The sequence below is a fragment of the Pantherophis guttatus genome, chromosome 6, assembly GCF_059756535.1.
Source record: "Pantherophis guttatus breed Tessera chromosome 6, ASM5975653v1, whole genome shotgun sequence".
Classification (NCBI taxonomy): Eukaryota; Metazoa; Chordata; class Lepidosauria; order Squamata; family Colubridae; genus Pantherophis; species Pantherophis guttatus.
Genome location: NC_142068.1, coordinates 46,429,483 through 46,456,981, shown reverse-complemented (window position 1 = coordinate 46,456,981; position 27,499 = coordinate 46,429,483). Strand labels below are relative to the sequence as shown.

Sequence of the window (27,499 nt, the reverse complement as noted above, 5' to 3'; positions counted from 1 at the left end):
ATCTAAAAGAGAACTTTCTTCCCCATCTTGCATCTTTCTTCCTTCGCCCATTCTTTACTTAGTTTGGCCCCAGTGTAAATAACTTTTCCTTCTTGTTTGTCATCTGGCAGAGGCTGGGAGCTCTGGGCTAGGAGTTTATTTACAAGGTTCTATTATTATTTTTTTTCTGTCTTCATCTTTCTTTTTCTCACGAAAAATTCTCTTCATGACTTACTGAAATGATTGCGCAGCTCACAACCAGGCAATTCCCCTTCTTTTTACCAAGCTTGTATCATATTATCAAGTCATAAGACGCCGGGCTATCTTTCACAAATGGACAACAGCCCCATGTCTGCATTCCCAAGAAAGATTACAAGGGTAAGTGATTGTTATTTTTTCACTTTTTTATTTGCCACTTGCCCGATTCTTTTTTTCCTTTCAAGGGGGAGTGGGCTTATGATCTGGCATTTTGGAAGTAGTCACCTGGAATTTTAATTACACCCCATCTAAGAATCTAGGCCAAGGCTATTTTCCCAGCTACTCTGTGTTCTGGGTTGTGTGGAATACTGCCAGTGGTGAAAAGTAAAATTTGTTACTACCGGTTCTGTGGACATGGCTGGATGGGGGGGATGGTGGTGGTAATGTGACTGGATGGGTGTGGCCAGCTTTTTTTTTTATTATTTTTAAAAGCATTTTTTCTACAACCTCTTCTGCCGAAGAGGTTGTAAAAAAAATGCTTTTAAAAGGCTCAGACAATCCCAGCTGAGTTCCCTGATCGTCAGAGGCTTTTGATTTCTTTTAAAAGCATTTTTTTTCTTTTAAAAGAAAAAAAGCCTCTGATGATCGCGCGGCTCAGCTGGGCATGGGGGGGGGCCAGGGATTTTTGCTACCGGGTCTCTGAACCATCCGCCGCCATCGCTACCGGATAGGTCCAAACCAGGAGCATTTCACCCCTGCTTCCTGCTCTTCTAGATATAGCTTGAAAAACTTAAAACCAAAATGTATGGTAGATTTGAGCATTTAAGATCTTTCCAGTTGCAGTGGTCACTTTCTCTGAAGTAACAATTTGTATTTATATTGCTGTTAAATAGGTCTTTGGAAAAAATGCCCTAACCTTGGGATTTTTCAAATCACATTGCATACAGGTGGCTGAATGAGTTGAAATGTTGAAATGAGTTTCGGTAAAAGTTATTCATCATTGTTCTAAATTCATCCCCTATTTATTTTCTTTCAATCATTGGGAGGATTTTTTTTTAAAAAAATGTATATATTGCTGATTAATATATAAGAGCTGTGGTGGCACAGTGGTTAGAATGCAGTATTGCAGCCTGCTGACTGCCAACTGCCAGCCGATTCTCATCGGCTCAAGCTTGACTCGGCCTTCCATCCTTCTGAGGTTGGGAAAATAGTGCCCCCAGATTGTTGAGGGAAATATGCTGACTCTGCAAGCCACTTAGAGAAGGGTGCATAAAGCACTGTGAAGCGGTATATAAGTAAGTGCTATTGCTACTAATAATGAGTGATGGTGAGACTTTTTCTTTCCCAAATTTGGCCGAACTATCATACTTTAAGAACTTCCAAGAGTTCTGAAGCCAATACTGAGGTATAAAATAGGTAACCATGAAGAAAGTAAAAGCTGAACTAATATAGCCTAATAGGTACCATTTAGCCTGGAATGTTGATTAGCTGCAGCTCCAATAATCTGTCACTGTGCATTCATTCTTGGCCAAGTTCAGTGGTTACCACATTGCTCTGTTGTGCAACTCACAAATATGCTGCCTGTAATGAAACCTGATATAACTCTGGAGTGGTAGAGTAGATGTGGATGCACATAGTAATGGTTTGGTGGCTTGAAATATTGGGCAAGCATGAAAAAACTAAGTCAAAATTTCAGGAGGTTAAGGAAGGCAAGAAGAAGTCATTTTCCTTTCCACCATCTTACTCCTTTGTCTTGTTGTATTTTTACTAATTCTCTCTCTTCGACTGAATTGCATGCTCCTATACCTACAAGCATAATCAATCCTTTCTTAATGCCCCCCTTTACAATATCCTCACTCTTGTGGTGTATACATGTATGGGATCCATCGGGGGTGGGGCGGAATAGGTCCATCTTAGCTGCTAGAAGTTGCTTTAGAGAAGGTTTCTGCATATCTTTCTCAGCAATTTCAGTGGTGTTAAATTGGGTGATATAAAACATGTTACAAAACATATTGTCTCTCTATATTTCCTGACAAATATTAGCTAAACCCCTGTCTAATAGCTGGCCCTTTCTTTCTTTCCAGTGTTCTGTATTAGTTAAATATGTTCAATTTTTCATGTTTCTTTTTGTGATATTCTCTTCCATTTCTTCTCATTATAAATCTTTTAATAAATAAAGTTTATTGTCATTGTATGTGTATACACAGTATACACATTTCCTTCTTTCCAAAAGGTTAAATAATATACAGTATTGAAATATTACCAGTTGACCTGGTGCACTAGAGCTGTATTTTGCTTTTCAGAGCTTGGCTAACAATTTAGAGCTACTCTTGGGTGATCCTCTAGTCAGGCATGCCTTCTATCATCTTAGGTTTTTATGGCTCCTGAGTATATTGGAGAAGGCAGATAAAGCCGCTATTGCTCATGGGGTGGTATAGGTGGTCCTCAACTTACGGCTGGTCGCTTAACAAACTTTTGAAGTTATAATAGGCCTCCCTGGAAATTCTTACATTGGAAGTTCCAGTTCCAAATTTCCAATGGCTACCTGCCCATGGTCATGTGATCACATTTTGGGCACTCAGCAACCGGCCCACATTTCCAGCCATTTACACTGTCTCACAATCAAAAGACTGCATTTTATGATGGTTTTGCCAAAAAAGAGCATTTACTTCTGATTTCACTGGACAGCAAAGAATATGCTTCCTGAACACGTTTGGATGTATCTTACAGATTTTTGGCTGCTAATCACAAAAATAACTGTAATATAACCTATCACATACCATTTTATAGAAATCTTCTGTTTTTACACAATGGTAATATACATCCTTCAGTATGTGTTGGCTATGCTTTACACCTGAAAGAAATATACGAAAACATGGAATTATTGTTGAAGCACATCCAGTACACCAAGAACAACTGGTATATCTGAGGAGATCTAAAAATAGTGGCTCTGCTCCTTGGAATGCAGCTCTATATACCAAGTACTTTGTTACATATGTGAATAGTTACATTATTTTATAAAGAAATGGCCATTCCAAAAGGATTTGGTTCAAGGACAGAAAAATGTGGCACATGAACCATTTGTTGACCCAACAAAGAAATGTTTGCCTCTACTTCACATAAAATATGGACCAATGAAAAATTTTGTGAAAGTGATGAACAAAGAAGGTGAAGGTTTTTGTTAGTTGAAACAAATGTTTCCAATAATAATTGATGCCAAGTTTAAGGAAGGCATTTTTGTTGGTCCACAGATCAAATACATCATCAATGGCAAGCAGTTTGAAGATCTGTTGATGGAGCTAGAGAAAATCTCCTGGAAAGCATTTGAGAATTGAGAATTTTTGGGACAACTGCAGAGCACCAAACTATATTCAGCTGGTTGACAAATTTCTTACGGCATACAAGACCATGAAAGGCACTGAAGATTTATTTTCTGCATTGACATTTGGACTTCTTCCCTCAAAATGTAGATGCAAGTTTCACCAGGACATTGCCATAATAGAAAAATGATATCAGGGCAACTGGAATCCATCAATGCTGGCTGGTTATTGTTGGACACTGCAGCAAGTTGCACCAGACACTGAGTACAAATGGAAATCAGTAGCAAAACACTTTTAGCCCTGTTGAACTCATGCAGTGTGTCGGAAAAATTATGTGATTAAATACATTACAGCCATTAAAAGTCAATTTCATATTTCTCAAGAATCTTACATGATACAGTCATTCTGAAATCATATTTATTTTCAGTTTGGAGGGGTCTATCATAATCACCAAACAATTTTTAGGAATCTAAACCTTTGAAAAAATTAGTTATTTTTGGCAAAACTGGCTCATAGCAAACCACTGTGATTTAAGGATCACAGTAATCATGTCCATAGTGTTCACTTAATGGCTGCTGTAAAGAAGGTCATAAAATCAGGTTAGTCACATGGGTGAACCATTTTACAACTATTGCAACTTACAACCATGATGGGACAGTCCTTTATGGTCATAAGTTGAGCACTATCTGTAACATCTAGTTTAGTTTATTCAGTGTATTTTGATGAGCATTCGGTTGATCCCACAAATACCAGAAATTTCACTAGAAAGAACACATCTTTTCTATTATTTATTTCTCATTTTGGGATCCAATTCAGATTAGTGACTTTTACTTTTCAAGCTTTATCCTGGGGATCAGCTCCATGTCTTCTGGCAATTTGAAGTGTAATGGTGGTAATGAAAAATAAAGAACTCTAATCATGCAAACCCTATCGTAGAAGGTTCTCTCCAAGGTCATCTGCCTGCCTTGTCACTATTCCCTTTCCAACACAAAGTGAAAAATGGTTTTTCAGAAAACTTTGAGGATAACGCAAGAGCACAGGTTGATCTATTGTACAATTATGCAGTTGATATCCCATAGTTCTTTTTTCTCTTGGATGCTGAAATTTGTATTGAAGCATTGATGCTTTTTTAATGTTTCGCCTTCATGGTGTATGTTTATGATTGGATTTTTTTTCCCAATATGATTTGTTATTAGAAATCAGAATTAAGATGGCAGGTGATAGGTGGAAAATCCATTTGGTTAAAATAACAGAACAAATATTAAATGTTTAAATCAGTTGTAAAGTAGTTGCTTATTCTACCTAAGATATTTGACCAATATCACATTCTAAATATACAATACAATCTATTGCTATGATATTTAAGATTTAGTAAATGTGTGTCCATTTTCTCTAGGTCCCAAATTCAATGTTCAGCATTAGCTACAATGGAAAAGTTCTATTTATAGACTGGCTAGAGGCATGCCTAATTCCCATTGTTGATCAATCACCATCTGTCAATAAACTTGGATTCCTCCCTCTGACATATTTTGTACTATCTAATTGCTATCCCATTATCTTCAATTACTTTGAAGAGTCTAAACATTTCCTCATTCTCATTTTCTGAGAGGGGAACCTATAGAGGTATCCCTCCTGCAGATTTACTTTGCCTTCTGTAAAGTAGAAGACCTACGTATCAACAACAGTTTCTTCTAGTTGACTTCTATGGGTTTTGCCACTACAAAGAGGGATCCAGTGACTTTCCAGATATTGTTGACTTATGACTGCCAAAATGAGTCCAACTACTGTACTGAATGCAGCAATATAAGGCAGATTCCAGAGGACCAGTAGTTTCCTATTCCTAGTCTAATTAGTGCCAGTGTTAAAGGGAAAAGGGCATATTTTGTAAATTATTGTCCATGTTTTCCATAATCAAAGTATAGAATTAAAGTATATCGGAAAATCAATTCCATTCTTCCCTGCTGATTCTCATTTTTTAATTATTGAGATTCAATAATAGCCAACCTAGAAAATACATGCTTGGTGCCATTTCAGGTTAAACATAATGGCTTGAACAGGTCTTCCTCAGATAATATGATCCAGCTGACTGAAATTCTGGGAACTGTAATGCCATCTTATGTAAAAGACATCAGACTTACATAGGATGACTCTTAAAGATGACTTTTGAGAAATCACATATTTCCTTTTCTGACCTGACTTTTCTTATTTGTCTCTCCTAGCATCTGACTTTTCCACTTCTTGCTGTTACACTCCTGTCATCATTTGGGTCCTCCATGCTGTATGGCTTCAATCTGGCTGTGGTAAACTCTCCAGCAGTGGTAAGACAGAATAGAAGGTGGAAAGCAGAATTATTCTTCTCCTAAACAAGCAAAACAATGCAGTTGTGCAACGGATTGGCCTTTTGTTCTTGAACTATAATTCGCAACATTTCTCACCATTGACTTTGTTGACTGGGTTGATGAAGCTACAATTCAGAAACTATCAAGATTTCCCATCACTGATCTGGCAGAAAGCCCTTTCCATTTCCTGACCTTAACAGAAGAGCTAGCTCTCTTCTTTTTTCCAGTGCTTCAGTGTTTTGATTGATATTATCCCCTTCAGGCATCACTGGCCTTCAGTTGACCCAGGCATTGTGAAAATTGACCATGGTAAATGTGGAGCTAGGATTGTGGCAATCTTCTCCTTATTTGTCTCCCTTTCCCTCCTTTTGCAGCACATCAAAGCCTTCTACAATGCAACATGGTACCAACGCTATGGGGAGGGTCTGGCGCAAGGACCTCTCACCCTCATGTACTCCCTGACTGTCTCCATTTTTGCCCTGGGAGGCTTGGTGGGGTCATTTCCTGTGGGAATTCTGGTCACCCAATATGGGAGGTAAGAGCTATGCCAACAAGAATTACCCTGTAGTAAGATGGGGGACCAATGAAGTTAATAATAAATAAAAAACAAGGTAGCGATTCTCAATTATACATAGAGAGCATGCAAGCTAGTAACAATATCCTGATGTATCCTGAAATCACTGCCACACCTGGGACATTTTTTTCTAATCTGATCGTCCCACTCAAGTGTGTTAAATTACAATTTTCATTCTGCATGGAGAATATCCCCATTATTCTGCCTGTGAGTGATGTTTGCTGTAGAACAACAGATAAGAAAATTACCAGGATAAGAAAACTTGCTTATAGTATATTAAATTATTTAAATATATTTTCTCTTTATTAACTTTCAAGATAAATGAGCACTTTTTATTGTCCTTGGGTTGTCTTAGAACTTCATTTTGTTAAAGGAGGAATTTAAATAATGAAAATAATTAAATAGATAATTGAGTTAATCAGCTTGACATACCGAGAAAAGCCTGACCCATTCCTTTTTGCCTGCCTTTCAGACATGCCCTGCATTTAATTTAAAGTTTCTCTGAATCATTTATGCTGTCATAAGAACAATATCTGTATTTATGCTCTAGCAAGCTCTTCTTTTTTTACTCTAAGTTTTTGGTATCAGAGTCATCAAACTAGCTACAGGCGCATATAGTGAATTGTTTGGCTGGTCAGTTTATTTCTCATTCCGTATGATAAATAGTCCTCATGGGAATTAAGAAAGGGGAATGCCAATCTCTTTTAGGATAAAGAAGAAAAAGGGATTATGGTAAAACAATTTTGGGGAGGCAGAAGGAGAAGAGAAAAATATGAGAACAATTAAAATGTTTGTCTTTTCATTACTAGGAATGGCACTTTGATCCGTAGCAACTTCCTTGTTCTGTTGGCTGGCATGTTAATGGGATTCAGCCGCTACTTGGGATCCCCTGAAATGGTCATTTTGGGGCGCTTCATCATAGGGATTCATTCTGGTAGGATTTTGCTGCATTAATAAAGGAGAATATTTGTAGCTCGGGGTTAAAATGAGGGGACCTTGGTGGTGCTAGTCCTGATGATGTTACCTAGTTTGGGTAATGAGACATCTGCAAGAAAACAACCAAGCTCAGAGGCCACCAAGGACCTCTCTTGCTGCATCAATATGCTTTCTCCCTTGTGTTTCCATAAAGCAAGTCAAGCACACAGATTGGTTTTTGCAATGTTTTTATAGAAGCATTGATCTTTTAATCCCATTGTGGGTTTGGAATGCTTTTATTGAAGCTGCAAACTGTTGCAGAATTTAGGGAGACATATGTAGCCTATCTCTGGTCTTCCCGCTCTTTGCATTGCACCAGATTTCTCTGTGGTTACAATGTATAGGATTGTCATTATGCAAATGTAAAGTTAATTAAGAAAATAAACAAAATTATCATTCTGAACGAAAGCAGTCCTAAATGCTATAAAGACCATTGCTGTAGGCATAATAATAAATGATTGTCAAATCAATGGGCATATATGCAACAAATGTGCAGGTCTCAGAGTTGGATGGAAAATAATTCCTTTTCCCTCTCTTACCCCATGTACTGGTTTTGGGGCTCTGTACCTTCTGGCAACCAGAAAATAGGCCTCCGCTACAAAATAGCATTTACGCTAGCCGTTTCCATCTTAGTGTCTTCCAGGTATATTGGACTACAGGTTCCAAAATTCCCAGGTGATATGAGATACTGACTAGAAATTATGGGCACTGCAGCCCAATTTGAAGGACAGCAGATTGAAGAAGGTTGAGCTAGCTATTTCATTTGCAAATAAAGTTCCCTGCTGAGCTTGTCTTGAAATGAAAAGAAAAATGTCACCTTCTTAATTCAGGAATTGAATCCTTGACATTAAAAAAAACTACCATGTTCCTAAGTAATTGACTGCAGATTCATTTCATAAGCAGTCTGAATTAGGCTGTTTTCCCAAGAAATGTCATGCCATAATGAACTAATTATAATGGTGTCACATTTTTATCTTTTTACTGGAAAGGTGACTTTTTAATTATTTATTTTGTTTATTCAGTTGTCAGCTTGAATGCCACCTCAATCACAAGAAACTCTATGTGGCTTTTACAGAATGGGATTAAATTATCAAATATTGTATGATATCAGCTATAAAAATGTTGAAAATACATCATCTTCCTTCTTTTTTTTTATCCCTCTGTTAGGCATCTGTCTTAGTGTGGTGCCCATGTACCTGGGAGAAATTGCCCCAAAGAACCTCCGGGGATTCCTGGGCCTGGTTCCAAGCATCTTCATTTGTCTGGGGGTCTTTTCTGCCCAAGTCCTGGGCCTTCCAGAACTTCTGGGGGAGGTAAATGCTATACTTTCACTTTCTGGATGAAATGAATTAGGGTAGAGCACCCAGTGAAATGTAGTCCCTCCGTTGTTTGGAAAGTAAACTGAAGAAATGGCAAGAGCACCATTTTCTACCCCACAGTTGTTCTCCTGCTGGTTTAGATAAGGTAAATGGACTTGGCTTCCTTGAAGTCCAATTCGTTTCTCCATGCTGCCTGCTTCTCCAAGCATACAGAACTTCTGCAAGTAGTTCACAAAACCCTTTGCTTCCCAATGTTTCTGCTCATAAAGCTGTTTATTTCTTGTGTAATGCATATGTGCCTGTGAGTTAAATACAGTCTTTCACTTTGGCCTTGCTTGACACCATTATTTTTCACACACCAGAAATAACACACGCTGTTCTGTCCACTCTAATTTCTACCTATGCATCCACTTTTCCAATAATCCAGTCATACTATCCAGTTCATGAAGGAGGATGAAGGGCAGCAACTATAGAAAGAAAGCTGATCATGGGCAAAGATCTTGAACACCTATCTACAGCACATGTTATCTTTGCTTGGGACAAATGCTAATAACTAAACAAGCGAATATGTGAATTACTCTTCACTTCTGTTGGGAACTTTTTTTCTAGGATGCCTATTGGCCTCTTTTCCTCTCTGTAGTGGTGGTTCCTGCTTTTCTGCAGCTCTTGCTACTGAATTGGTTTCCTGAAAGTCCTCGTTACTTGCTTATTGAGAAAAATAATATCCATGGAGCTGTTGAAGGTAAGCTGAACACATACTGCTATTTTTTCCCAACCAATGTCAAGTAGGGACAGAGATTGTACTGGGCCTCATTTGTTTTTATCATGACCAGATCCAGGTGAGAACTTGACAACCATCTAGGGACACCTTCCAGAGATGCCCGGGAACAATATTATTTTTGCTGCCTTCTTTGTCATTAACTCTCTTTCCTTGGTTAATATTGCCCACTGACATAATCTATATTCCAAGAACACATGGAAGAAGTTCAAAATACTGAAAGGGGTTTGGGCTTTATATTTTAATTTGTTGTTTGTACTGACTGAGTACCAAGTATTAACCTATCTGATCATTTGAACATTATGCAATATTTTGGATCTCCTCTCCATTACTCTTACATTCGAAACAAAATAAAACTATCAAGATTGTGTTTTTTGAAGAGCTCCTGGTTTTTATAGTCTTAAATGCTAAGCCCATCTTCCTCAACAGTCTAGAGACTGGGGATAATAGAAGTCATAGTCCAACATTTCCGGGGAGTGCCAAGTTGCAGGAAAATGAAATACAATTACTTCCAACTTTCTTTTTGATAATTACAATGTCACCTCCCTCTTCAATATTGTTACATGTTCCTTCAGCCTCTTTTTAAATACACATTATTTTTAATCTTAAAACCCATAAATCATCATATTATTTTTTCTTTCAGCAAAAAGTCATATAGGTTTCCAGTTTGTCAGAAAAGTTTTTGTTGTTTTTCTCTAATATTTATATTATTTCCATGAGCCATTTTGAGTTGTGATTACTGAAGTGACATAGAAGCCTTTTAAATAGATTTTTTAAAAAAATCTTCTTTGGCTCTCAGGTAATTAAGGTTCCCTTTGCATCTCTTTAATACATCACCCAGCACTTGAAAATGCAGCAGAATTAATTTAACGCCTAACAATGTTTCAAATGGCAACGTATTTTTATCTACTGTATTTCCTCTATTAAAGCCAAGTGCAGCTTCGTTAAACGTCTGGTCATTCTAATGCATTTTGGCATTTGAGGCTTGAGTTGGCCTCACTGATAACAATCATTTACTGAAATAATTTTTTTATCTGTTATAAAGATAAAATTAATATCTATTATATTTATATTGAATTGCTATAAATGTCACACACAGAGACACAATTAGTAATGATGTAAATTAAACCATATGGAGTTGCTTTCCTGGCCCTAAGCTTTTCACTCAAAGTGCAACCTCTGACCAGGAAATGTTGATGGTTATAGGGTTTTTTTTACCTTTCATTCAGTCATGTCCAATTCTCAGACCCAAGAAGTCCCTACAGTTTTCTTGGCAATGATTTTCAGGAGTAGTTTGCCATTGCTTCTTTCCTAGGATTGAGAGAAGGTGACTGGCCCAACGTTATCCAGGTTCACCTATTCAATTCTTCTAGTTCAATAACACTTTTTTTTTTTTTGCCAGAGCAGGCCAAAAATGATGGGCTCAACAATAAAATAAATTCTGTCAGGCCCCCACCTCCCAACTGATGCCTTCCTGATTTCTTGAATTCCTATGATTTCGGCTCCTACGTTGGCTGGGAGTTATAAGAATTAAAATCCATATCTGGAGGTCACCAATTTGAGGAGCTTTAAGAATTTCACAGCTTATGAGCAATATATTTTTATTACATATATTAAATTTAATCTGCATATTTCTATATTAATCTGCATATTATTCTATATTACATTCAAAGCAGAGATATAACATGAAAGGTTGCAACCTTTGCCTCTTGCCCTTGACAATGATTTTGATGTTGTCACTTGGGTCCAGAAAACCTTGGAAGTTGCAGTCTGTCCACTGGTTGTCCCTTGACCCATCCTGCAGTGTTCTGGAATGTAGACTAACTTGTCGTTCTCATCCTACAGCATTAAGCTTGTTCCTTGGTAAACATAATGTGCAGGATACCATTGAAGAGATAGAGGAAGAAAAGCGTTCACTTGCCTCAGTGAAAGCTGTGTCTGTATGGCAACTGCTCTCAGATCATTCTGTGCGATGGCAAGTACTGTCTGTAGTAGTGATCAACATGGGTATGCAGCTCTCTGGAATTGATGCGGTAAGAACAAATGTGTTAGGTCATAATCTTTGGGATTAGAGTGCAGTCACAATACTGTGGTGCTGCTAATCCTCTTTTACCTTCTCTAACTTCAGAATCAAGTGGATTGTAACCTGTCCCTCCTCTCTCCCACTTCAAACTTTTTTCTCGGGTCCCTGTCTATTTTTACCAACTTTTTTTGTGATGAAAGAAAAGCACAGACCACTGACCACCAAGAGATCCGAGAGATAGCTGAGAAGACTTTCTTCAGCTCAAAGTCATTAATCCATTTTACATTGCATGTTTCAAATAATTAGGAGTAATGATTCTCACAATAACTTTATGTGCTAGGACAATTTTCCTATTTTCAAAACTTATATATAAAGCAAAAATTGGGTGATGTTCCTACACAAACGTTTAGTAAGTATAGATAGGTCTCTTCTTCTGAAAGTCAAATCCTGTGATTTGATACCCATGTAGCTTTTTAAGTAACCTTGTGGGAATGGGTTGGGATATTATGAGAATTTTTCCAACTTCCCAATCCTAATTAGCTTCCAAGCCTAGGCATTTAAGGTTAGCCAGAGTCCCAAACTAGTTTAATTAAGGCCCACTGATTTCTATTCAAAGATTGAAAATGCTGTTTATGGTGTATAAGAACATAAGAGGCCAACAGAATCAGACTAAGAGATCATGTAGCTCAGCTCTATTTCCCACTATAATAAGACTACCAAGTCCCGGCTGCATATATAACACTTTCCAGCCATCTAGTGGTCATCTGGAATTTTATAACTCAGGTATGTTCAGTAGTTTTGTGTTACATTCAGTGAGGAGATACTTTTCTTGTGAAGCTTTCCCATTTAGTTTCACTAAATTTCCCTGAATTCTAACAATTGTATTTGTGAAAGGAGATATTTATTTATTTATTTATTTATTAAATTTATATACCGCCCTATTCCTGAGGGACTCAGGGCGGTGAATAGCGAACGATAAAAAATACATGTAATACAAATGTTAATTAAACAAAAACCAATTAAAATATACTAAACACTCTGGTCCTAGATAATTCAAGACATCCCAGTTTAAAATAAAATCGAAAGCAATATAAAGCAATATAAAACATAAAGCAATATGTTGCCTTTTCTCTGTTCATATTTTCACAATGTGCTTACATCTTATTATGGACTCCAGTGATAGGATTCATTTTTTTTTACTACCGGTTCTGTGGGCGTGGCTTGGTGGGTGTGGCTTGGTGGGCGTGGCAGGGGAAGGATACTGTAAAATCTCCATCCCCACCCCACTCCAGGGGAAGGTTACTGCAAAAATCCCATTCCCTCCCGATTAGCTGGGACTCGGGAGGCAGAGAATAGATGGGGGTGGGGCAGTCAGAGGTGGTATTTACCGGTTCTCCGAACTACTCAAATTTTCCACTACCAGTTCTCCAGAATTGGTCAGAACCTGCTGAATACTACCTCTGATGCACTCCCTAGCACATCTTGGCTCTCAGTTAACAGATCCCAATATTGTAGCAGTTCTTCATAAGTAAAATATTCCAGTCTTTTAATTATTACACCATTTCAGCTCCTTTGCCAGTTATTATCAGTATCATATTAGGGAATGTAATCAGGTATTAGTATTATATCAGGAAGAAAACCATTGCTCAGTAACACAACATATGCTTTGAATACAAAAGTCTCATGTTCACTTCCCAGACTGTACAAATTTGTATGATTCCTGCCTGAAACCCTGAAATGCTGGCAGGAAGGCTGTATTAACAAAACTGAATAGATGTATGTATTATTAAAACTGGCTGGACTTATATAATAGTTTCCTATTTGTGATAAGCTGTTCTCAGAATGAATTTCCCAACAGTTATGAAATCTAAATACAAATCAGACCAACACGTACTTATGTCTTTGCTTCTTCATTAACAGATCTGGTTTTATACAAATGCTATATTTGAGAATGCTGGCATTCCTGATCCTGATATCCCTTACACTACCGTGGGCACTGGTGCTATTGAGGTTATTGCTGGCTTAATAGGCGTAAGTGTAGGGAGTAGAATGTCTCTCCCTAAAAATAATGCTGTTTAGGTGATTTTTGGATTAATCCCAGCCTTTATACCTGATGTCTTCCATATTTGTTTGAATTACAATTCCCAGACCTCTCAGCCATCTTAGGAAAGCTGGACAACTAGGGAAATAAACCTGGGTGAACAAAATAATATTAAGCTATGGGATTCTAGAAATACGTGAGCTGGAATATTTGAGAAACTTGGATGAGAACTCTAGTAATCCCAATATAAAAGCATGCCTGTTGTGGGAATTTGGTTTGTTTATTTTGCTAGAGCAGAGGTATAAATTACTGAAAATCCAAGCCCCAATATTATTATAATAGGGGAGTCTAATTTAACAGCTGCTAGTCCTTTGATTCCAGATTTCAGTTGATCTGAGACAGCTTTTCAGCTGGGCCAGGAGGGCTGCCTGTGTTTGACCCATGCTTCTCTCCCTCTTACACAGATCCGTAGCTCTTCCATCCACTGACTATCTTTGCTGCCCATCAGCAATGCCTGCTTCTGGCAGGCTCATCACTCCATCAGCCTGATTGCTCCTGAGTGCCAACAAAAATGGCCCCCAATGGAGGCACTGAGGTTGGTTATAAAATTACAGGCATTTTTTCTGCTGTCAGCAGCCTCTCTGCTTTGGGTTCCTTCTGGCAGCTTCTTTTCTCCCAACTTGGCAATATAGACTCAGCATCCCAGGATATCTCCTTTACGCTAGCATCCCTTCCCAATCATAGGATAATGCCATAGGCCATTTCTAATTGTCTAGACTTTCTTTCCTTCCAGCGATATATCTACAGATCCCTACCTCTCAGTCCCTTTCCATCAATTCTAATCAAATAGGACTCTTTCCTTTCCCCCCACCTTCCCCCAGCTGCTTTTTAGCTTCATAGATTATACTTGGAAGAACTGTTTAGGCCATCAAGTCTAACACCTCCACACCACACCACCAACTCCAATTTCACTGCAGGAATCCAAATTAAAGCAACCTAGGTAGAAGATTGTCAAGCCCCTGCTTGAGGCAATAAAAGGAGATCAGGATTATGCCTTTTTAAAAATGTGTTTGTTGGGAAAGATGCTACCAGACTCTTTCTGTTTTTTTGCCACAGCTTTGGACAACTCCCACCACAGCTTTGGACAACTCACTTCATTGTTCTTACTGTTGGAACATTTCCTAATATTCATTTGGAATCTTCCACCCCATAACTTAAATCTGTCATTCCAAATCTTGCACTCTAGAATGGTTGAGAGCAACTCTTGACTTCCCATATGACATCTTTTAGGTGTTTAAAGAATGTTTTCATATGTCTTTTTAGCTGTCAGACTCCCCAAAGGCAGGCACAAACTAGGCACAAGGTTTGTACAACTACAGTTAGGAATTAAATTTTTATTATAATACTAGAACACATATAATAGAGACCCAAAGATGCTTTTTCAAACGGCAACTGGACTTTGTTTTTCCTTGAAGATGTTTTGCCTCTCATCCAAGAAGTCAGAAGCACTTGGTGCCTAATCCTATAGTCATCTTCATTGCCTTTCGCTGAACCTGTTCCAGTATGCCTCTATATTAACCATCTGTACTGTATAGTATAGTGCCTAGAAACAGACCCAGTAGTCAAGATATATATCAAGATTGTTTTCACAAATATTGCTGCCAAGCCAAGTATATGTCATTCTATTCTGATTCATGTCAGGAACTTTATAATTGACTCTGATCAATTTTATCTTGTTTTCAAGTCATATTTCTAATTTATTAACCTGTTTTTATTTTTACTCCTACATTCTTCTGTGTCTCTTTATCTGCAGATTTTGTAAATATTCCCTGCATCACTTCAATTAAATTTTTAATACAGGTAGTCCTCGAGTTACGACCCCAATTGAGTCAAAATTTCCATCGCTAAGTAAGACAGTTGTTAAGCGAGTTTTGCCTCTTTTATGGTCTTTCTTGCTACAATTTTGAAATGAATCACTACAGTTATTAAGTTAGTAACATGGTTTTTAAGTCAATCTGACTTCCCCATTGATTTTGGGTGTCAGAAAGCCACAAAAGGTGATCACATGAACCCAGGACATTGCAACTGTCATAAATATGAACCAGTTACCAAGCATCCTTTGATCATGTGACCATAGGGATGCTGCAATGGTCATTAGTGTGAAAAATGGGCACAAGTTATGTTATAACTTTGAACGGTCACTAAATGAATGGCGGTATGTCAAGGACTATTTATAGAAAAAAAACATTTTTAAGTGTAGAATATCCATGACTGATTCTTGTAGGCACACTCACTCAATATATTCCTCAAATTTAACGAGGACTAGTGATGAGCATTGTTCAGTCATATTTTCAAACAATTGAATTATGTATCTGCTTATGTGTCATGCCATCCACCCCATATTTTATTAACTAGTTAATCAGCATATAGGGAATATTTTGTTATATGCTTTGTTGAAATAAAGCTATATTATAATAATATAGATTCCCACATTCTGTTATGAAAACTATCTGATCAAAATAATGAGATACAATTAGTCATCCATTCTGGTAATTAATACATTGTTTTCAAGGTGCTTACAGATTAATCAATTTATGATCTATGGACTTCCCAGATATTGAACTCAGACTGCCTGATCCATAGTTTGCTGGATCTTTTAAAGATAGGGATTTGCTCTCCCGCTGTTACATAACATTTCACCAGTCCTCCTGAATAATACATAAATACTTGGCCAGAACATCATCTAGTTCCTTCAGTATCCTAGATGTAATTTATGTGGTACTGGAAAATTAAATTAACACATAATGTTTACCATTTATTTATGCCATTTATTTCCCATATACAGTAAATCCAAGTGGACTCTACATAATGGCAAATAAGATTCTAGATTATAAAGACCTTCATCATCAAAACAGCCTTGGTTATATACAGTAAATTAATCAACACATTTTAAAAGCAAAACAAATAATAACATTAAACACCACATATAAGAAAACATCTCCCAAACTAAAATATCTGTAGGATCACAGAGTAGCCTAAAACGTAGCCTGCCTGACAACCAAGTCTTTGAGGCATCCCAAAAATCATCAAGGTCAGAGCCATGTGGATTAGAGGGGAATGCTTTCTGGCCAAGGGGGTGAAATGCTCCCGGTTCAGACAGGATCACCCGATCCGGTAGCGATGGCGGCAGGTGGTTCGGAGAACTGGTAGCAAAAATCCCTGCACCCCCCCCCCTCCCACCATGCCGCATGATCATCAGAGGCTTTTTTTTTAACTTTTAAAAGCATTTTTTCTACAACCTCTTCCAACAAAGAAAAGCTTTTAAAAGTAAAAAAAAAAAGCCTCTGATGATCGCGCAGCTCAGTTGGGATCATCAGAGGCTTTTCAAAGCATTTTTTTCTGCAACCTCTTGGCCGAAGAGGTGGTTTAAAAAATGCTTTGAAAAGTCTCTGACGATCCCAGCTGAGTTGCCTGATCGTCAGAGGCTTTTCAAAGCATTAGAAAAAATGCTTTGAAAAGTAAAAAAAAAAAAAGTTGGCCATGCCCACCCAGTCACATTACCCCCACCACCAAGCCACACCCACAGAACTGGTAGTAACAAATTTTACATTTCACCCCTGGGGTGGCCAGAAAGATGGTCAGTCTATGAGGTCCCATCACATCTGTTTTATTGTTGCGACATGGAACATCATCAGTTTACCAGCTCTATAAGATGAGCAAAATCAATTGGACACAGGTGGTCCTACAGCTATCCACGATGTGATACATGAAGAATTTTATGATGACAACTAGGACTTTGAATTCCACCGAGAAGTCAATTGGTAGCCATGGCAACTTGCAAAGTAATGGTTTCCCATGGACAAATTGAGATGCATCCATAACTACTCAAGCTGCTGCATTCTGGACCATCTGTAGCACCCGAGTAGACTCCAAGGGTAGCTCCATGTGGAACATATTGCATTATCCAAGCAAGAGATGACTAGCATGAGTGACTATGAGAAGGTTAGAGAAATTTTCCCAATAATGGCTTCTTAAGGAGCGGCTACACTATTGCTTTCTTCAAGGGAGGTAAGAGCTTACTTACTCAAGGAAACTCACCATTGCTTGGAATTGTGTGTTTGATCAGTTCAGTCCTTTCTCTTATCCTGTGTTGAACAATTTCCTGATGGAAAACATATCTTCTTTTTGGAAAAGACTGAACCAAAATAGGAATTGAATAATTTTGCCTTTTCTTTGTTACCTGTTAGCATTTTCCCATTTTCTTTAAGTTAACTCATTCTTTCCTTTTCCGTTTATTTAGAATGTGTCTAAAGAAACCTTTTTGGTTAGTCTTAGAATCCTCTCCTAACCTTATTTCAATCTGAGATTTTGCTTAGTTAACAATAGCCCTCAGTTCTGGATTATGTACCTGTCCCTTTGTGATCTGTCCCTTTTTCTATTTCCTGACTATTTTCACTAGTCACATTTGCTGCTTCTGCTGTCCATTATTTCTCTTAATGGACTTCTATTCTCCAGAGATCCTTTTTTACATTAGTTCTCCTGTCATGGGATCCTAGTTATAATTGCTTTGAGTTTATTAAAATATACTTTTTTTAGAATCCAAGATACACACAGGACTATGCTCAGTTTCCCTTAAAAAAAGAACTCTAGCACTAAATAGTCTAATGTTGCTTTCACTTCTACTTCCTCAATTAAATCTTCCCTTGCCACCTGATTCTAGTGCATTATACTTAAGGGAGTAAGCATATTGGATCCTAGAATATTTCATTCAGGAGATTCAGTGGTCCCATTGTTCTTTTAAAGGATCTTGATATCTACCTACCTAATGAGAAGGAAGGACTCACTGGAGAAGAGCCTAATGCTGGAAAAGATTGAGGGCAAAAGAAGAAAGGGACGACAGAGAACGAGGTGGCTGGATGGAGTCACTGAAGCAGTAGGCGTGAACTTAAATAGACTCCAGAGGATGGTAGAGGACAGGAAGGCCTGGAGGAACGTTGTCCATGGGGTCGTGATGGGTCGGACACGACTTCGCAACTAACAACAATAAGTGGGGGGGGAGTAGAATTTTAGAGGCTGACATTCTAGCTCTTTTCCATGGCACAAAATAGTATTTTTTTTCCATTTACTCTTTAGCAATAATTCTGTGTAGCATTGTTGTGTCTTCCCAGTATGCTTGCCTGGTGTGTACTGTATCAATGTAAATTTGGTTGATGCAGTCAGTATTCATGTCCTTTCAGTACGAAATGTAAAAATGCCAAAAAAAAAAGTTCTACAATTTAATTTCCAAGAAAATGTTCTTTTATTTTTTATGCAATATTCTTTAATAGTTACATTTTTGCATGCAATTTTATTTTGGATATATATTTCCCAAATCTATGCATTTCTATATACATTTTTAAATTTGACAACTCTGTTGCAAAATTCAGAGAAGAGTAGAATGTGAAAAAAAAATGTGGCGGAGTTCAAAATGTGCAAATTACGTCAATTAATTTAAAAATCCAAACGATCAGACTTTTGTAGCATATACATGCATATAGAAACATAAAACCTAAGAGCCAATATCCTTCTTGTGCCCATTTTTCTCCTGCAGTGTTTCACCATTGAGAAGGTGGGACGTCGTCCTCTCCTCATAGTTGGCTTCTGTTTTATGGGCATCTGTTCTGCTGGCATCACCCTGTCCCTGGTGCTTCAGGTAAAAACATCTTTGTGCATAGAGTTACACCGAGTAATCTAATTTGAATCTGATTTTCACTTCAGGCTATGGTTTTAGAGGTGACATAGTGACTTTGTGTGTGCGAAGGCTCCCAGAGCTGCTTTTTTCTATCTTAAAACTAAAACAGAAACACAAAGTAGCTCTGGTGGATGAATGCAAAACACCAAAGTGGGCACAACTGAGAAAATGCAAAAGAATCCTACCATTTCTGAAATATTAATCAGAATATGAAAAGCTGAGTTGCAAAACAGGAGGAAGAAGAGGAGGACAGAATAGTTAGATCCAGGACACCAGAACATTGACTATCACTCGAAACAAACAAAAACAATAAATTGGGAGTCTACAAATAGGACTTATAGAATGCAGAACTGGAATAGTAGGAGATTTAGGGTTTTATGATTAAGAGAAAACTATTTGCACTGAACATTAACAAATCCCAACAATTGGATGTCATTTTTGCAGCCAAGTGTGTCCTGGATGCATTACATCAGTGTGGCTTTTGTGATTGGAATCATTGCAGGATTTTGCATGGGACCAGGTAAGTTTGTGGAGCAGGGAAAAGTATCTGAGGAATAAAAAGATACAAAAACTTTTATTCTATATTACCATGCATCAGAAGAATTGCAATTAGCATCAAACTTAAAAATAAGAAAGGAATTAATAAAATGCTCAATAAATTGGTATATTGAAGAGATGGAATGAATAGCGACAACTTTTCTTTTATGTGCATTGCCCTAAATAGGATTTTGTTAAATGCATTTAGAATTGGTTAACATTGGGATAATATAACCTTGATTGCGTAGTTTTGGACTACCAGAAGATCAGGACAACGTAGAAATTTATATGACCAGCCTTATCATTCATTCATTCATTCATTCGTTCGTTCATGTTATTTATTTATTATATTTCTAGACAATTTTTCATTCAGGAGAACAAGGCAAAAAATATCTTGTCATTCATTCATTCATTCATTCATTCATTCATTCATTCATTTAATTTATATCACACCTTTGTTCAGGAGCTCAGGGCAATAACATCTTGCCTTTGAAGTATCAAGATGCAAGTTGCCTCTCTGAGTTTTGCTGCTCCTTTATTTTGTGCTGCAGAGGCAATTCCTCGGCATGCTGCTAACCAAGAGGCAAATGCAGAGCACTCTAAATATGATGGACGAGCTGGAAGCTGGTTTACCCAATTGATGTATTAGTGGAGCCTCTAACAAATCCATAACTCATTGTCGGCCAAGAATTTATTCGCTGTAATTACATCTTTAATTAGGATTTTAATGGCTCATTGTTCACAAACAATGATGAATCTGACTTTTAAAATAAAAATATCTCTCTTCCCACTCTGGGTGATCTGTAAGCAATGCTCATTCAGTGGTTTTTCTGAATACTTCATGGGTAGAATTTTTTATTAAGGCTTGGGGGGGGAAAATACGCAACCATTTTAGTACTCTGTGCTTCTAAAAAAGCAGTTGTGCTGTTTAAATTGCGGCTGAATAAAAGAGGGCAGTTCTTTTGCATCAGGGCAAAGGATGGCATTAGGATCCAGGGCAACACTTTTCTTAAAGGTACCAGCATTGTATTACATGTTTGAGTCTGGAACTAAGCTGACTCGTAAAACAATTTGGGACACTTCATGCCCTTTGAAAAGTGCTCTGTAATTTCAGCTATTGAAGGGATGGCTCAAATATGTGAAAGTGCTGGGTGGGAGGGACAACGGGGAAAATAACCATATCACTGTTGCCTTAGCAACTAGGCTGACAATCCTACTTGCTGTGGAGCAATGCTATTATATTACCCTCCCTCAAAATTCTGTCTTCAGTCCCAGTTTTGTCAGCGGGTGGTTTTGAGTCTGATTCAAGCACATTTCCTCCCAAGAGCCAGGTAAAGTAGGACCCTGACTAATTTACTTGGTACTGAGCGTAGTCTTTCTCTGACAGCTGGCGTCCCATTTCTGATGACAGCTGAACTCTTCAAGCAGTCACATCGGCCATCAGCTTATATTGTGGGTGGGTCCCTCAACTGGCTCTCGAACTTCACTGTCGGCTTTGTGTTTCCCTTCTTGCAGGTAACATAGGTCTGGGAGCTATGATTGCCTCCCTCAACAAGGATAATGCTTCACAAACTATGTCCCCTTAGTATACTGGCCTGCATAAGTGCAGTTGGAAACTGTCAATAGGTCAACAGGTGGACCAGATCATTTAGGTGTGGAATCATGCCCCAAACCCCACTAGTAAATGGAACCTCCAGTTGGAAAAGTGCAATATCAAGCATACTTCATCATAGACAATTCTGGCTGGAACTGGTAGGGGACAGGATATATTATCTAGACCGAAACAGATTGTCTGGATTCTAACCAAGCTGAAAATACTAGTGGAGCACCAATCAAGTTAGTCCTGAAGCAAAGACTCCATCTTTTCAAATTTGGCATTGCAAATTTCCCTGAGTCTCTTGAGAATCACAAGAGCTCAGTCATCCTCAGTTACAGAGAAGAGAATTTGTAACAAAACTGAGCCAGTCATGGCACATCATTCCTAGGCATCCAATAAGCAGGGCTGGAAAAAGACTCCTGTCCTCTTGTGATTCCCAGAAAGTTGTAATTATCTCTATAATTGACACCAAGCGAGATGGACTAATTATTTGATTTGATTTAAGAGAATTTCCTGGCTTCTTAAACTGTATTGGTAAAGCAGTAAAGGATCTGTTAGAAGGAAATAACTTTAAATATTCAACGTACTAATGGTGTTTCTTCCTATTTTGGACCAATTCACCCTCTCTTAACCTATGTTGTTATTGCCGTACTAATTGGGAATTGTGAGAGCTGAAATTTAAACGTATCTGGGGAAGGCTGGATTAAGTGATGGGCAGTGGGAAATGCCAGTGCCAGTTTCTTTTAATCTCTTCTGACCCAATCTTGTTTCTATCTCAGATGTCAGCTGGTGCTTTCTGCTATCTGGTCTTCTGCGGTATCTGCTTTATAGTTGCACTGTATGTGTATTTCATCATCCCTGAGACTAAAAATAAGACATTTATGGAAATCAGCCAACTCTTCACCTCCTCTCGCCCTACCTTCTTATCTAACTTGCCCGATTCTTTCAAGATGATCAAGTTAAATGGCTATGGAGCCCTGGAGAACAGCTCCTTGGAATTCTCTGGATCAGGATCGAATCTCCCATGAGGCTCTTCAATTCATCTTTATCTCCCTGAACAGGGGAAGGCATCTTGATGAGCTGTCTTCTGTCACTGGCCAAGGGCAGATGACCTGGCTCCTTGTTTTCCCTCCCCAGTCAATACAAAAAGATCTGGTGGAAAAAAATGGAACAATATCTCATTCCAACCTAGAGAAGTTGCCTCTTATCACCTCTCATTTTTAGCAGGTTCTACTTTCTTTTACTTTCATTTCTTTATAAAATAATTCATAATATTCTCAGGGAACTGCTCAGTGAAAATGTTTCAGATGCAATGGATAGAATGCCTATTTTCTATAAACCTAACAGCAGAGATGGAGAACCCATAACAGGCAGACAGCTGGTCCAGCCAACTATGAATGCATAGTTACACTTTTCAGATTTCTTTTGTTCAAACATTGGAAAATAGAAGGCACCTCTTATTCCTATCTAAAACTCCACAAAGTACAAAAATGCCCTAAGTTGCCATTTTGAGGGCAATTTGGGCCACTTCTTGTCATTTGGGGAAAATTAAAGAAAAGAATGTCAGCAAGGAAGATACTAGACTCCTTTCTACCCTTAAACACACTTAATTTAAATTCCCAACATGATGATTTGGGTTAACGTAAGCTAACAATGGACGCCCGGCATCTCAGAGATGTCCTGATCCCATTCCCATCCATATTTCCCCTCCAAAAATAGGGGGGAAACATGTATCCATTCCATTGCAACATCATTGGATGGCCTTCTGTGCCCAACAACATATTATCCACCCCATATTATCATGTAGGCGGATATGCCAATCTATTTCCAGTTTTTATTTACCAGTTTTTATTTATTTACCCCATATCGGCACTTGGAATGGAGCGGAGACTCCAGTCAGAGATCAGCTACAGCAAGGCATCCATGTAGTACCATTGTAAATATCGATATCATGACTACTCTGGAAGAGTTATAGCAGTGTGCTTTTTTTAAAGAGAACACATACTGCATGTAGTCAATGCACAAATAAGCAAAACAAGCTGTTAAAGACAAAGTAGAAATAAAAATATTTAAAATAATGATTGTTCTCTAACTGTTGTAAGAGGCAATTTTGTTCTCCCCATGCAGTGACCATGGACTGGTGGACCTTCCTCCTTTCCTCCCGTCCTCTCTCCCTTCCATTAAAAGAAGAGGTGAGATATCAGATAGCAGTCACTTTTTAGTGCTTCACAATTGGTCAGACCTGACATTCAATGAGACAAGTGAGGACACTCAGAAGTTGATTATGGTTTCAAAGGAGACGTTAGCAGCTGTGTAGAAGGTGCCATAATTAAGTAAGTGTCCATTTTGCTGCATGGCATTTAAAATCTGCCAAGATCTTGTGAGGCATGACTTTCCTTACTATTGTATTTTGGCCAATGACTAGAGGCAATTGGCTTTAGCATAAAATGGCTTGGCATAAAATAAATCCATAGAATGGAGAAATATAGGTTATTCTGTTTTCAAAAGAAATATGATATTGAATTCACGATGATTTAAAAAATATCACAGGGTGGGAAAAGAATGCTAATATCTCACAAACCTAACATTATCCTTCTCTTTTAAATTTAAATAATTTGGGAAAACCCCATTTTCAGGATAATATAAAATTTGCTTGTAATATTAGAATTTGGGATTTTGGTTTTGGGAGAAAATTCAGGCAATACTCTTTCTTGCCACACAATCTAAAACCTTCATTGCATGAGGTGCAATGAAGACTACCAACAATTTGGATAGTTGAAAGAAAATATGAAATTTATAGAGACCAAAGCTTTCAGGCACAACAAGATATATATCATTTCTAACCATGAGGACATCAAAATTACAAAACACATGTCATGATATCATAAGGCAAACAAGTCCAATTAGTTTCTACTTCCATTGTAATGTTGCCTACAGATATATTTGGGGCAGGTTGTGTTAATGATGCTGTGACTCCCTACAGATGACTTATACTGCAATTGCTCTTAAATAAAGAAATATATACTAATAATAGAATTGTGTGCATAATGCAATCTTTATATGGATTATATACATTTGAGTTAAGCAACTGAAGCATGCATGAAAATATGCCCATTTGCAACCAACATTTCCATTCAATTATTTCTTCATTACTTCTATAATATTGTGACAGTGTAGAAAAAGGGATGGAAGATTCAGCTCTTAATATGGTCTCATCATATTTGAAGATGAAAGTTTTTCTTGAGTTTTCTTTCTAGGAGGAAGCACTCACAAATAAAATCTGCCACCAAGTTTGATGAATAAAATTTTGCATCTCAAATCAAGACTTTGTAATATAGTGGTTGAGTGTATCATGCTAAGCCACAAGAAATAATTCAAAACGACTGTGGCTAAAATCACACAAAATATTATGCCAAAGCCAAACAAATCATATTAATATGAATCCAACCAGAGAGGCTTATGACAATGGGCTGAGGATTCTCTGTCACTGAAACCGTTTCATCAAACTATTTGAGAAAAGTGTCAGTTTGAGGTGTTTGTTGGTGCTTTAGTAATAAATTGAAGCACTATGTCTGCAGAACCAGAAACCTGAAGGTGAGTATAATAGCCCATTTGCTGTGGCAAAGGAACATTCTCCAGGGTCCAGTAACTGTATTTTTATAAGGAGTCTCTTCTTACCAACCAGTGGTTATTGCTTACCAGCCAATTCAATGGTTATTTGAAGTTGCGATGGCATTAAACAAATGATATTTATGAACAGTCCTCAAAGTGCCCCCATAGTCATGTTATCACCACTTGTGACCTTCCTTGCTGGTTTCTGCAAGCAAAGTCTATGGAGAAGCTGGAAGAAAGATCCCAGCTCACTCTGGTAAATCCTCCCCCAGCCTTTCTGTGCTCATGCTTTGCCATGTCGTACACCCCTGGCCTTCCTATGTTCATACCCTGCCACACTATACACTCCCAGCCTTCCTGCATTTATGCCCTGCCAAGCTATGGCCTTTCTGTGCTCTTCTAAGCCTTTTCCCATTCCTTGTAGCACTCCCACTCTTTTTACCTGGAACCCCTACCACTACCTGCTTAATGATCCATTTGTGGCTCTGTGATGGGATTGCTGTTGCTAAGTAATGTGCCACATGATAGTGCATTGTATAACCATATCACTGAGCAACAGCAATCCTGGTCCCAATTGACATCAGAACCTGAGGACTACTTGTATGTCTAAACATTGAGAGTTGTTTAGGATCATAGGGTTGGAGGACATCTTGGAGATTTTCTAATCCCATGCCTAAGGAAGGCATCCTAATGCCAACATGGACAAATGGCTACCAAACTTTTCTTGAAAACCTCCAGTGATGGAGCACCCACAACTACTCTCTTTCCAATTCCTTAGCATCTTTTCCTGTCCTGTGTCAATTTGAACTCAACACATACCTGTGTTGATGCAGCCCAAGACTCCATTGGCTTTTTTGGCAACTATAGCACACTGCTACCTCATGTTTAACCTGTAGCCCAAGCCAGGTATTACCTATCTTGTACAAATGTACATGTTTTTTTCTACATAAATGCAGAATCTTACCTTTCTCATCATTAAACAGTGTTTTGTTGGATATGACTCAATATTCAAGTCTGTCAAGATCGTTTTGAACCTTAACCTTGTCTTCTGAAGACAAGCAATCCCTTCCACCCCCAGCCTTGTTTCATAAATTTTATGAACATCATTATTACTTATTTAAGTCTTCATGTTCTGAGAAGTTGGGAAGTACTGGGCTTTGATGTACCCCACTACATGTCTCCCTGCATAGACCCATTAAGGACCATGTGTTGGCTATATTTATTCAGCCAATTGCAAATCCATTAGGCAGTGAGATTCTCCTTCCAATTTCCTTGCAGTTTATCAAGGAGGACATGGTCTACTTTATCAAATGTCTTACTGACATTTCAGTATACTGCACCCACAGCATTTCCTTTATCCATTAATCTAGCCACATTTTCAAAGAAAGCAATACATATTTGGCTTCTGACAATAACTTTGTTTCTTTAAATCCAAAATATTAGATGTCTTAATAAAAGAGAGCAAAAAAGAACACCCTTTTGTGCATGGGAGACGGAGTTATTATATATTGAAACTTATTTAGAAATTATTGCTATTTAAATAGAAATACAAAAGACAACAGTGGGGAAACTACCAGAGAAAAAAGTGATAGCAACAGTGGTGAAATTCAATTTTTTTTACTATCGGTTCTGTGGGCGTGGCTTGGTGGGCATGGTGTGGCTTAGTGGGCGTGGCTTGGTAGGCATGGCAGGGGAAGGATACTGCAAAATCTCCATTCTCACCCCACTCCAGGGGAAGGATATTGCAAAATTTCTGTTGCAATATTTCCAGGATCAGACTCAATAAAGATAATAGAAGTTAAAGCTTTAAATATATTTCTTTTTAATTATGATAGGCATTCTATATTCACTGAATATTCAAGGTAGAAGCAACGAGAATGGTGAGGGTGGCTCCTTATATATACAAGGGGTGGAGCTAGGAATGGGAGTGGTAAGTTATGAATACATTAAAGTCCAAAGAATAAGTTAACCTCTGATGTTCCATATATACATTATTTACACATTGGAGAATAAGGCATTTACATCTGACAAATCCCCCTCTAAATGCCGGTTCGTTACACAACACCAATTACATTCTGATTCAGGACAATATAATACATATAATTTAGAAGTTAAATATTTGTGTTGTTTAGAAGGTAAGGGTTTTGTTAATATGTCAGCTAATTGTTCAGAAGTATCGCAATGTATTGCTTTAATGAATCCGTCTTGAGACAGTTGTCTCACATGCTTAAACTTTATATCAATATGCCTGGACCTTTGTCCAATTGCATCGGATCTGGATATTTCAATGGCCGCTTTATTGTCTTCATGCATAATAAATGGTAAGGTGGGTTTCTTCCAAACATCAGTGATCAGATCATTGAACCATACAAGGTTATTTGCAGCTTTGGACAAACAAACATATTCCGCTTCTGTAGTAGAAGTGGCTACTAGTTCTTGTTTACCAGTATACCAATAAACTGGACAATCATTCAAT

At 38.0% G+C, this 27,499-nt stretch overlaps 1 protein-coding gene across 6 annotated transcripts; it reads left to right on the top strand.

The window, feature by feature from the left end:
- On the top strand, positions 1-24,447 carry LOC117678630 (solute carrier family 2, facilitated glucose transporter member 9-like). 6 transcript variants are annotated; one of them, XM_087872824.1, is made up of 13 exons: positions 46-357; positions 3,429-4,096; positions 5,717-5,815; positions 6,211-6,371; positions 7,220-7,344; positions 8,553-8,698; positions 9,314-9,446; positions 11,328-11,515; positions 13,426-13,536; positions 19,137-19,238; positions 19,722-19,797; positions 21,202-21,329; positions 22,191-24,447. In XM_087872824.1, exons 3-13 carry the CDS (start codon positions 5,771-5,773, stop codon positions 22,437-22,439), a joined length of 1,464 nt encoding a protein of 487 aa, XP_087728950.1. In that variant the 5' UTR covers positions 46-357; positions 3,429-4,096; positions 5,717-5,770; the 3' UTR covers positions 22,440-24,447. The 6 variants fall into 6 exon arrangements, with proteins under 6 accessions (XP_034295820.2, XP_087728952.1, XP_087728951.1 ...); XM_034439929.3 differs by lacking the exon at positions 3,429-4,096 and having other exon boundaries at positions 1-357; XM_087872826.1 differs by lacking the exon at positions 3,429-4,096 and having other exon boundaries at positions 25-357; positions 21,202-21,270.
- The last annotated feature ends 3,052 nt before the right edge of the window (positions 24,448-27,499 follow it).